The 12,332-nt window shown below is 46.9% G+C and overlaps 1 protein-coding gene across 8 annotated transcripts in view; it reads right to left on the bottom strand.

Moving 5' to 3' along the window:
* Positions 1-923: 923 nt before the first annotated feature.
* ACLY (ATP citrate lyase) overlaps positions 924-12,332 on the bottom strand; it is a 48,562-nt gene continuing 37,153 nt past the window's right edge. For all 8 annotated transcript variants that reach the window (XM_049636051.1, XM_049636050.1, XM_049636053.1 and 5 more), the window contains 9 exons: positions 9,913-10,040; positions 9,170-9,263; positions 6,827-6,981; positions 5,170-5,320; positions 4,827-4,970; positions 3,559-3,672; positions 3,118-3,200; positions 2,551-2,627; positions 924-1,901 (listed from right to left, as the gene is read on the bottom strand). In XM_049636051.1, coding sequence (XP_049492008.1) covers positions 1,807-1,901; positions 2,551-2,627; positions 3,118-3,200; positions 3,559-3,672; positions 4,827-4,970; positions 5,170-5,320; positions 6,827-6,981; positions 9,170-9,263; positions 9,913-10,040 — 1,041 coding nt within the window. In that variant the 3' untranslated portion in view covers positions 924-1,806. The remainder of the gene's footprint in view (positions 1,902-2,550; positions 2,628-3,117; positions 3,201-3,558; positions 3,673-4,826; positions 4,971-5,169; positions 5,321-6,826; positions 6,982-9,169; positions 9,264-9,912; positions 10,041-12,332) is intronic.

The raw sequence follows: 12,332 nt of genomic DNA on the forward strand, positions 1-12,332 counted from the left end.
TAGGGCTGCCCCCCCCCCCCCCCCGCCGACGACCTCCCTCCCACGTGTCGGGTCTCCTTCCCGTCAGAGTGGCACGATCTTCGTGGTCATTTTGTAGGACAAAAGCCACCCTGGCCCGTCACCCATTGTTAGTGTCTCGGGTGGCGACAGTGGATTTTTCAAGATTTAAAATGGCTTTGGAGTAAACATGAAAAAAAAACTTGAGACCGAGCCCCCGCTCAGTGGACGAGGGCGAGCAAGTTACTCAGTATCTCGGAACCAATTCATCTTCTACAAATAGGATAGTTATCTGTTAGGAGAACGCTTAGGGATGCTTGTGTTTTACGTAATGTTTGGTCCGTAGTTACTGTTCCAAACATACTTGTTTAAAAGATGAATATAAGTCACTTTGGGGTTTTATTAAGCAAGGGAGTGGCTCCATTAGATGCATGCTTTAAAATATCATTGGTGGCTGAAGAAATAATGAAAAAGTGGAAGTAGGGGCATTAGTTAGCATATAGATAGATCAGAGGGATAATGAAAGGCTGAATCCATAAGGTGGGACAACCACAGAACTGGAGGAGAGGAGGACTCTTGAGCTTTTGGCTTAAGCATCCGGGTTACAGCTTTGTTCCTATTTACTGAAAATGGAGAGGTACCGATTCAAGGGAGAAGACAGGGTTGTTTTTTTTGTTTTTTTCCCAACATTTTTAAGAAGTTTATTTTTTTAGTAATCTCTACACCCAACATGGGGCTCGAACCCACGAACCCAAGATCCAGTTGCATGCTCCACCTACTGAGCCAGCCAGGGCCCCCCTGAGCAGGGGGGTTGAAGCTAGTGTTTTGATGAGTTCTGTGTGTGTGTAGAGATGGATGAACATTTTTAAAATGACATGTAGTGAAACAATTAGCACCGTTCAAAGGAATGCAGAGGAAAGGATATGGATGGCATGAGACAGTAGTGTGTCTTTATTGTTACTATATAGTTTATTGAAACCAAACTGATAATACAGAGAAGAGACTGAGCTGGCAGCTGTCAGAATCTTGCTGGATTATAGATGCAAACTGGCTGGAGACGAGTCCTTGAACCCACACTTCAGTTGCATAAATACAGAGGACATAGAACACGAAACATTTCACAGCTTTTTTTTTTGCTTTGCGTTTCCATTTTAAACATATGTATGTTACAACTTTACATTTTAAATTACTACTCCACATGTTTTGTGACAATGGCTAAGGATGCAACGGCCCCATCCCCCTGACATAAACAGAGTTTGGTCTGCAACATAGAACATTACAGTGAGATACCAAACAAACCCTTAACACATAACATACAAAAAGATCTTTAAAAATCAGATTAACACAATGTTCTTCAGGTTATATGAGGAGGAAAGGAAAGTGGGAAAATAAGACATTAGGGATGCTTTAAACTGACAGTACCTTGAGGTCTTAAAAGTTTCATTCTCTTCCTCCAAGGGAAAAAAATTTTAACTAAAGGAAAAAAGAAAGCAACGTCATAACACCCTACAATGAGGAACAATATCCTTACAGTGCTTAGATGCTTCCATATAATAAATACAGCAGGTAGCAGAGCAAAGGTCACAAGTATTGGCTTGGTTTTTATTTCTATGCTTATAAAAAAAGTACTAAGCTTCCTGGTGTGGAATGAACAGTGTTAGCCTGTGGGTGTCATCAGTGCCTGTACACCAGCAGCTGTTTACATTCCAGGCCCGTTTTCTAGCAAGCTCCAGTGCCAGCCGTGTGCACGCTACTTCCCAGGGGATGAGTTCTTGTCTTCACTTCACTGACATATGGTTCCGGGCTCAGTTACATGCTCATGTGTTCCGGAAGAACATATGAAATATCATCCCAAGGGTGACGATACAGCCCCTGCTTCAGCCTCTTCTGATCGAGATAGTGTCCTGAAATGGGGCAAAGGCATCTTTTTGTTAAGAGTTGGTGAGTAGTCGGGGGCGCCAGGGTGGCTCAGTTGCTTAGGCCTCCAACTTCGGCTCAGGTCATGATCTCGCGGTTCCTGAGTTCGAGCCCCACCTCAGGCTCTGTGCTGACCGCTTGGAGCCTGGAGCCTGCTTCAGATTCTGTGTCTCCCTCTCTCTCTCTGCCCCTCCCCCACCCTGTCTCTCTCTCTCTTTCTCTCTCTTTCTTTCAAAAATAAACAAACAAACAAAGAAAAAGAGAGTTGGTGAGAGATCTGCTAAAAGTTTGGCGAGGGGGAGAAGATGAGGACAGAAAATCTAATATAAAAAAAATGAGGAAGTAAATCCAGATCCAACACATAAGCGGATACCAGCCTGGCTAAAAGGCAACTGTGGGATTTCATTCTGTTTTCCTGGACTAGCAATCAGCCATTTCCAAGAACAAAGGAACCATGGAATGAATATAAAGGGGGAAGTTAAAATAAGAAAGGAAGGATTAGAAACAATGATGAAGATCATGTGACATCTTTCTAGTAGAAACTTGCCACCCAGGTGTTACAGCAGAACCATTGGGGGGGGGGGGGCTGGGGCAGGGACCAAACCAAACTCTTAATAACAACAACTACCAACTCACCAATGAAGCCCATACTCCTTCCCAGCACAAAGATGCCATTAAGGGCTCCAATGTCAATATATTCATCAGCTTCCTCCCTGCAAACACACAATCAACTTGTGGTTTTAAAACAGCTCACATGGCCCCCCCACTCCTCCCCACAGACTACGACTTCTGCCGAGGAACGAGAAAGTAGATCTCTTTGGTATCAAAGGAGAAAAAGGGTGCTCTGGGTGGTAGGACTACAGACAATTTTTGTTTTCTTCTTTATACCTCTCCATACTTTCTAAATCCTCTGTAATGAGCATGTATTGCTTTCAGAACTGGAAGGAAACCGCAAGCAAGCATCAATAAATGTAAAGAAGAAGAAAATGGGTGGCTTAATCGATGTGTCCAACTTCAGCTCATGTCATGATCTCACAGTTTGTGAGTTTGAGTCACACATCAGGCTCTGCTTGGAGTGTTGTCTCCTTCTCTCTCTCTCTCTCTCTCTGCCTCTGTCCAACACGCTCAATGTCTGTCTGTCTCTTATTTATTTAAATCAATCAATCAATAAATAAAGTAGAAGAAAATGACCACAGAGCTCACCGAGTGAAGGACCCACAGTTTCTAAGCATGTCTACAAAGGCAACTCCGATGAAACCGTCTACATTCAGGATAAGATTTGGTTTCTGGGAAGGCAAAAAATTCAAAGCACTTATCATCATTTCTCATTTTTTCTTTGTAATTTTCCACAATTACTACTAGTAATAGAACTACAAATTCTGACCACAATTTAAAAACCTCCCACCAAAACATCATAGCTGGTTAGGAAAGAAAGAGTCAGTTCAATTCCCAATGTCTAGTAAAGGACCCAACACCTAGTTGACAGTATGTATTTGTTGAACTTAGTAGTACAACAGAAATAAAATTTCCCAGAACACCAGATTTGATTTTGGCTGCACAATCAGAAGCTAGGCTGGCTCTTGTTTTCCCCAAGAAATTCACCCACAACAATGAATTGGGAATTAGGGATATTTTCTCTTTTACCTTCGAGGTGGTAATCTTCTCGACTTCCAGCGCATAGTCAAGCAGGGGGGTGGCAGGGAAGTGCTGTTTGACATAATCTTTGAGGATCTGCACTCGCATGTCTGGGTTGTTTATCTAGAAAGTGACCCAAAGTTACAGAGGAACCCACCCTGACACTGCCATTAAGAGACCTGTTGGGGGCGCCTGGGTGGCTCAGTCAGTTAAGCGTCCCACTCTTGGTTTCAGGTCGTGATCTCGCTCAGGTCGTGATCTCACGGATCATGGGTTCAAGCCCCGCACTGGGCTCTGCACTGACAGTGCAGAGCCTGCTTCAGATTCTCTCTCTCTCTCTCTCTCTCTCTCTCTCTCTCTCTCTCTCTCTGCTCCTCCCACACACTCTCTCAAAATAAATAAATAAACTTAAAAAAAAAAAAAAAGACATGTTTGTGCTCCTGCCACAGACGGACACAAATGTTTATATTTTATCCAGGAGGTGTGTTTTAGGGACCTGATCCATGTGTCTTGATTCCATGCAGCACAGATTATGACCCTGCTGTAGGGCTTAAGGTTTCTAAAGTCCTCTTGAATCTCACTTGAGCCTCAAAACAAACTGTAGGTTCTCCCTTTTGTGTTACAGACAAGGAACTGAGACCTGGAGATGTTAACTGAGTTCAACAACAGGCCTCGGTTTAAGCAGCAGGGGGCTTGGGGCTCACCTACTCTCCGACCAAAAGTCTTAGGTTCTAGCCACGAACCATGCTGCCCAAGAGTTCAGTGGCCCCGGCCTCCTCCAGCTGTAACAAAGTTCTACAGAGTTCTTAGTTTTTAGACTGGCAAGCACTTGTTGGCGTGGGGCAGCAAAGCACCCCTGAAATCTCAAGAAAAGCTCTGCGCCTGCACCATCTGCTACGAAACCCACACTAAACCATAATCAGTCAGTGGGGCAGGGAAGTGGTTCAGATGCCAGCCAACTCCCAACACCCAGTTCCCAAGCAGATAGCACTGCTCCAGTCCACGGCACAGGGCCTCTTTCAGACAGAACATCACACTTATACTGCCATGCTCAGGCTTCTACGTTCCTTCCTTTCTGGAGTCCATACTGACGTGGTTCTAATGGAAAGCTGTTTAAAGGCATTCTGCATTATAATGGAAAAACAGCTGCCTGATCTTTGACATCTGTCAACACAGCCAAAGCTTTGCACATTGAGAGTCAAGGGCCTGGGTGTTCCCCACTAAAATAATGCCTCCACCTGCATGCAGGTCAGTCCTTAAGGAGAGCCACGACTTACCGATTTCACTCGGTGACCAATGCCCATAATCAGCTTTCCTTCCTTCTTCATCTTGTTCACAAACTCCATGGGGATAATGCCGCTGTCAAAGGCTTTGCTGAACATCTTGGCGGCTGCATCCAGGGCACCCCCAAACCGGTCCCCCTGCAGGATAAGCAAGTCCACATGCCCTGAGCTGGAAGACACTCCCTCAGCTTCGAAGACAAATCCAGCATGCCCTGAACCGCCCCAACATGGGGTTTTACACTCTGAGGCTCCTTCTAGGACCCTGTGACAGCCAAGTGCACGTCAGCATAACCATGTGTCCCCTGCGGATCTCACCTCCCAGGAGGCCAGTACTCACAATAGTGAGCAGCCCCGAGGTGAGGCTGGAAACCAGGTCCTTCCCAGCCCGAGCACAGATGATGGTGTTGTGAGCCCCAGACACGGCTGGCCCGTGATCCGCCGTCACCATCAGGCACATCTCAATGAACTGGCAGGCATACTTGGGCAACCTAGAGGGGGAGGAAAGGGGCACTAAGACGAGGGTTGGAACAGAGGCGAGCCACTGAACAGGAGCTACGCTGACCCACAAAGCCAAGCACCTGCTGGCTCCCATGTCTACTACTATATCAAGCAACTCTAGAGGCAAAAACCTCCAATTCTTGAGCAGCTCCTAACTTACTGATAGCAAATACTGCTTTTTTAAAAAAAAAAAAATTTTTTTTAACATTTATTTATTTTTGAGACAGAGAGAAACAGCATGAACAGGGGACGGGCAGAGAGAGAGGGAGACACAGAATCTGAAACAGGCTCCAGGCTCTGAGCTGTCAGCACAGAGCCCGACGCGGGGCTCGAACTCACGGACTGTGAGATCATGACCTGAGCTGAAGTCAGACACTCAACCGACCAAGCCACCCAGGCGCCCCAGCAAATACTGCTTTTAATACAGAGTTAGCCACTGGGGGTTGACAATCTCTTCTTTAGACAATGGCTTCCAGCATGAGTCGTTGCAACAGAATTTAACCTGTACTTGTGACTTCCTTCTACGTGCCATACGGAGAAGTGAGACTCCTGTCCCTTTCCCAGTGTAGGAAGCCCCAGGTCTCCTGCAGTGTTCAACCTCTCAACTGATGATTAGGAACGAAGTCTGGGGGTGCCTGGGTGGCTCAGTTGGTTAAGTGTCCGACTTTGGCTCAAGTCATGATCTTACAATTCGTGGGTTCGAGCCCCACGTCGGGCTCTGCACTGACAGCTCAGAGCCTGAAGCCTGCTTTCTGTGTCTCTGTCTCTGCCCCTCCCCCCCCCCCCCCCCCGCAAAATGAAGAAACACTTAAAAATTTTTTAAAAAATGAAGTCTGGAGATATAGGGATGCAAGAACAGACAGGGAAATCTGCAGAGGTGTTACAACGCCATGAACTTCTCCCAGGAAGGGCCCAAAACTGGGCCAAGAACTATCTCTGCAGCTGAGGGCATGACACAAACCAAGACATTGGGCAGAGCCCAAGGCCACCCCAAGCCAGGGCTCTGTGAATTAGGTATTATTCACTGGCCCCCTTGCCCAGCTGTCAGTCCCAGGGGAGGGCTATGTTTGGGAATTGCAGAGAAACCAATATATTCTAACACTCAGGCTGATAAGAGAGACAACCTAATATAAGGTACTTCATGCCTATTTAGCAACTCTATCAGGCCTGCACTCTGAGCTACCAGACCCATCCAGACCTCTCTCAAGAGGCCTACATTTACTCTTATTTCTTTAAGAGCGCCAAGGACAGGGGCTGATCCAAGATTCCTGATGAGGTCACTGCTTTCTACATAGTTGAGACTGGCCTTTCTGTCCTTGGAAGACCTAGGAACAGCCAGTATCTCTTCTGGCCTTGCAATTGATCTGTGGACATAAAGATTAGTCCTGGACGTATTCCCCAAGGCTACCCACCCCCCACTCCCTTTTCAGGGGAAAATCCTTAATTCTGAGTCAAAGATGGCAGTGTCCAGCCATCTTCTGACCTCCATGCCTCACCTTCTCTGGAACCAGAGGAGGCCGAGGACCCCGCCAATGCCCATCTCTTCCTTGAAGACCTCGGTGATGGGCATGCCTGCGTAGATGAGCTCCTGTCCTCGCTCGTCACAGATGCTGGTCATGAATGAGGCAGGTTTGCGGATCAAGCCCAGCTCCTGAGCAAAGATGGGGGCAGGGGGAAGCAGCACGATATGACCACAGAGATTCTTCCAGAACTGCCTCACTGTCTGCACTGCCAGAACCAAAGTGTTCCAGGTACCGACGCTCAAACTCCTCCCAAGAAAGAAGCACAAAAACCCTTTCGTTGTATCATTTCAGTCATAGAATATAGGAGTGCCATGCGCGATTTCCACCCACAGGTTCATTTTCGCCTCACAAAGATGTCCCAGCAGAAGCCAACCCAAACTCACCCGGCTTAGAAATGCAAGCATGAATCTGAAGGGAAATTTTTCTAGCACTCCACGTTCAGCTGCCAAGCCCCCACCTAAACGTAATGAGCAGGGGGCTGTGCAAATAGGGGATTCCCTCAAGATGTCCTTCACCCGGGGGAAGGGACTGAGCTGAACTTCCAGCTTCCAGAGTTGGGGTACCATGGGGACATCGTTGCCAACTCTGCATAAGCCCATTTCTCCAATTATCCCTGATCAATTTTCATTGTAAAATGCCTTTCTGCCTTAGTGTTTGTCAGTTTAAGGGCCATCTGTCTGGCCTTTCTCCACTTTTATCTATATATAGACACATGGAGAATACATAAAGTGTTTTTGTGTACACAGGTTTTTCATAATCGTGATATACTATCTCATAATACTCCATTTACTCAATGAATTTGAGCTCCATAAATGTAGGCACATACATAGATCTGGTTCATTCCTTTTAACTGCTGTATGATATCCTATCCTATGGCAAAACCACAAGTTAGCCGTTCTTCCGCTGATAACCATCAGGTGGAAAAATCTTGAACACATTTCTGTGAATGTGCGAGCACTTCCCTGAAATAGCTTTCTAGATAGGAATTACGCCATCAGGTGTGAGCACTTCTTTTCTTTTCTTTTTTCTTTTCTTTTTCTTTTTTTAGTAATCTCTACACCTAACCCGGGGCTTGAACTCACAAGTATCAGGTCAAGAGTCGCACACTCCACCAACAGACACAGCCAGGCACTCCAGGTGCCAGCGCTCTGAAATCTGATATTACCCAATGGCCTTTCAGAAAGGGTGGTGCCAAGTTCCACACCCACCTTCAAGGAACAAACGCACAAAGTTCCACACACCCATACAAACACAACATATTATCAAAGAACTGTTTTCTTTGTTGACCTCAAAAGGGGAAAACTGGTATCACAGCTTTTACTTTGGCACCTTCTTATAATGAGTGAGACTGAGCATTTTTTCAGGTTGAAAGGCCATTTCCTACCCATTTTTGTAGTGGTCTTTTAAAAACTGATTTCAGGGGCACTTGGGTGGCTAAGTTGGTTAAGCGTCCGAACGTCAGCTCAGGTCACGATCTCTGTTTGTGAGTTCGAGCCCCACATCGGGCTTGCTGCCGTCAGCACAGGGCCCGCTTTGGATCTTCTGCTCCCTTCTGTCCCTCCCCGCTCCTGCTCCTGCTCTCTTTCAAAAATAAATAAAACATTGGGGTGCCTGGGTGGCTCAGTTGGTTAAGCGTCCAACTTCGGCTCAGGTCATGATCTCACAGTTTGTGAGTTCGAGACCCACGTCGGGCTCTGTGCTGACAGCTCAGAGCCTGGAGCCTGCTTGGGATTCTGTGTCTCCCTCTCTCTCTGCCCCTCCCCACTCATGGTCTGTCTGTCTTAAAAATAAATAAAACATTTTTTAAAAATAAATAAATAAAACATTAAAAAGAAATAAATAAACAAATAAAAACTGATCTGATCTCAGAGAGTTCTCATGTACTTCGAACATTAGCTCTTCATCTCTGCCGCTCAGACAAGCAGGCAGAGTAGACACTCTACTTCACCCAGAAACCCCTCAGCAAGTGCAAACAACTCTAGGGGGCGTTGTCTGTCCTCAGCCCCCATTTCCAACCAGGCCACAAGGCTGTGGGACATACATGCTGCCCTTCGCCCTCTTGGGCCCTGTATCTGTTTTACCCGTTGGTCAGAAGGGGCCAGCTCACAAGCTCCAGGACACAAGGAGGGTCTGGAATCAAAGAATACTTGCTGTGGGTTTTTTCTAATCTATGCCCTTGGAGTAGAGCTGCCGTCGGGGGCATGGTTTGGAGGCCAGAGCAGTGATTACAGGGTTGCCCCCAGCTAGTAGGGCAGGGCCTGGTTTCCAGGGACGGCAGCCAAATCAACAGGAAACCCACCCCTCAGTGTCACCTACCCTGGCCCAGGAGTAGTCCATTGGCACCGTTGGAGGCGGCACCTCCTGAGCAGGTACGATGACTCCTTTGGCCACAAGATCTTCGTACACAGACCTGAGAGGTGGGGGAAGGCAAGGAGAGAAGACATCCATGTGCATTTTATGCTTCTGGGCTCTTCTAAGCCATCCTAGGAACGTTGCTCCATCTAACCCCAAAACTCCAGGTTTCCTAGCTTTGTAGCCCCTCCTGGCAATGCCCTACACCAGGTGGATTCCTACAGACCAAATGAAAACAGGTTCTGGCCAAGACTCTCCCCCACCCCCCCACCCAACCCCATGGGGCTTTATAGAAAGCTGAATCTGGAGGCCAAGGAAGGACAGAGGGGAGGAAGGAGAAGACACAATGGGTAGCCATTGTTTATCAATCGATTAGGGCTGACACTTTCTAAATGTTTCTATGCTCATCTCTTATTTAAGGGACAGCTAAGTAGGTAGGCTCAGAAAGCGAACATGTTTTAATAGCAGTCTGAATGGCCTGTAACTGCTGTGCCTACAAACAAAACAAAAACCAAAGAGAGGGTAAAGATTTCAGACTATCTCAACAGTTACACTCCACACCTAACACCTCTAACACTCCAGCACGCTGACACACTGTCACCTCTGTGTCACAGCAGCTGCTATCCTGGGGGGGGGGGGGGGGGGGGGGGAGGGGGGTGTTCTGGAAAGGGAACCGGAGGCTGGTGTCCTCCCCACGGTCCACTCACTGGATGATTTCTCCCAGTTCATCGAAGCTTGGGGGCACAAACACCCCTGCCTCCTTCAAAGCCTGGTTCTTGGCTACTGCAGTTTCAGAAGCCTGGTTGGCACAAGCTCCGGCATGGCCAAACTGTACCTGGAAGGCAACGGGGAGCAGCTTTTACCCAGCTTGTGAATCCCTCCGGGGAAAGGCCACAAAGGCTCCGGAATGTCGGTACCGATTACAGGCCGGACCCTGTTAAACACTCTATAGTGAATCGCCTCATTCAAGCCTCACACAGGCTCACTCAACAGGGACGCCAAATAACGCTCGATTTACAGAAGAGGAAACTGAGGCACCAAGAAGTTCAGGAGCTTACTGAGGGTCACACCGCTGGTGTGTATCGGAGCCAGAACACAAAGCCTGGCGGCCCAACTCCACAAACACCTGCACTCAGCTCCCCCTGCCCCCCTGGCAGTGGTTGAGGGGGAGGATGGAGAACGGCTGGTAGTTGTGAACCACTGTGAGAAGTGAAGGCGCAGGCTGGCAACCACAGGTTGAGCTGATCCTCACAAACAGGATCTGATTGTCCTGCACATACTTTGTATAAAACAAGTCCAATAAAAAAAAAAAAAATTCTCACGTAAAAGTACAAATTCCTAGCTTCTTTTTTTTTTTAAAAAGTTAATTTTTTTTTTTTTTTTACGTTTATTTATTTTTGGGACAGAGAGAGACAGAGCATGAACGGGGGAGGGGCAGAGAGAGAGGGAGACACAGAATCGGAAGCAGGATCCAGGCTCTGAGCCATCAGCCCAGAGCCTGACGCGGGGCTCGAACTCACGGACCGCGAGATCGTGACCTGAGCTAAAGTTGGGCGCTTAACCGACTGAGCCACCCAGGCGCCCCCTAGCTTCTTTTTAAAAAGTCACATTGTGGAGGGGCACCTGGGTGGCTCAGTCAGTTAAGCATCTGGCTTCAGCTCAGGCCATGATCTCACGGTTCATGAGTTCAAGCCCCGGTTCATGAGTTCAAGCCCCGTGTTGGGCTCTGTGCCAGCTTGGAGCTTGGAGCCTGCTTCAGATTCTGTGTCTCCCTCTCTCTCTGCCCCTCCCCTGCTAGAGCTCTGTCTCTCTCTCAAAAATGAACAAACATTTAAAAAAATATATTAAAAAGTTTTTTTTCTAAGTCAGATTGTGGGGTGCCTAGCTGGCTTAATCCATGGACCATGCCACTCTTGATCTTGGGGTCATGAGTTCAAGGCCCATGATGGGGGCAGAGTACTTAAAAAATAAAATGGTTTTTAAAAATAAAAATAAATAAATAAATAAATAAATAAATAAATAAAAAGTCAGATCGTGCACCACCAGGTCTATATTCCCACAGGGCAACAATCACCTGGAGCCGATAAGCAATGCCCCCTTCTGCCTGAGCGCACAGTGAGGTAAACTCTAAGCCCAAGGGCACAGGGGGTGACTGGCTACGGGAAGGGAGCAACAGGGAAGAGAAAACCAACGCGAAGAGCTAAGTAATTGTGTCTTTGACCACGCAATGGGGAAAATGAGGTAACGACATGAGATGTACTACAAAGCCCCAGTCAGGGTGGGGGGAGGCAGGTAATCATAAAAATTTTTAATCTGTTTGAATAACTACATCCACTCACTCTTCTATGTGCTTTACTCGCTTCATCTTTCGGTAGCTACGGCTACTTCCAATAAGAAAAGAAACAAAAGTGGTAAATAAAAGAGGTAAAGTAACCTGCCCAAGGCCACACAGGTAGGATATGGTAGCATCTGAAGTCAGGCAATATGGCCTCTCCCAGTGCTCTTACCCACTAGGCATAAACAAAAGGGGCCTTAAGTGTTGAAAATCACTTCTGAACTACAGCTCTGGTTAGCAACACCCAACCCAAAAACGTATGCTTTAAATCGTAGGCTCCCAATGCATTCTTTATAGGACTGAACCTGCATGGTGGAAGGGGTGGGAAGGAAAAGAGATTCTATATGCAAACACATAGAAAATGCTGAGTTCAAGGAAGTTCAATAGGTTTAATTCTGAGATTCCTCAAAGCTAAAATCAAAGTTTTAAAAAGGGAGATTACACTACATATTCATAATTTATAGAAGCTCCCCTTTCTGGTTGGTTTTTGTTTTGAGGACCACTGCTACTGGACCGGTGTTCTATGGAACACAGTTCTGAAAAGTGCCACCTCGCCAATACCCCTGGTCTCTACTCCCATTGCCCAGTTCTGAATTCTGTCTTCCTGAGGAGCGACTCTGCTTGCCAACATGTGGAGATTTTGTTGTATACCTATCTTACCTCCTCTACAGGGCAGAAAGTTCTGCAAGGTCATGTGACCTGTTTAAGAAATCAAAAATCACTCATTAGCTGTGTAGTCACTGTACTATACTCCATTTGTATAGGCCTGAAATTTTGTAATGTTTTAAAAAA

This window comes from Panthera uncia, chromosome E1, assembly GCF_023721935.1.
Source record: "Panthera uncia isolate 11264 chromosome E1, Puncia_PCG_1.0, whole genome shotgun sequence".
Taxonomy (NCBI): domain Eukaryota; kingdom Metazoa; phylum Chordata; class Mammalia; order Carnivora; family Felidae; genus Panthera; species Panthera uncia.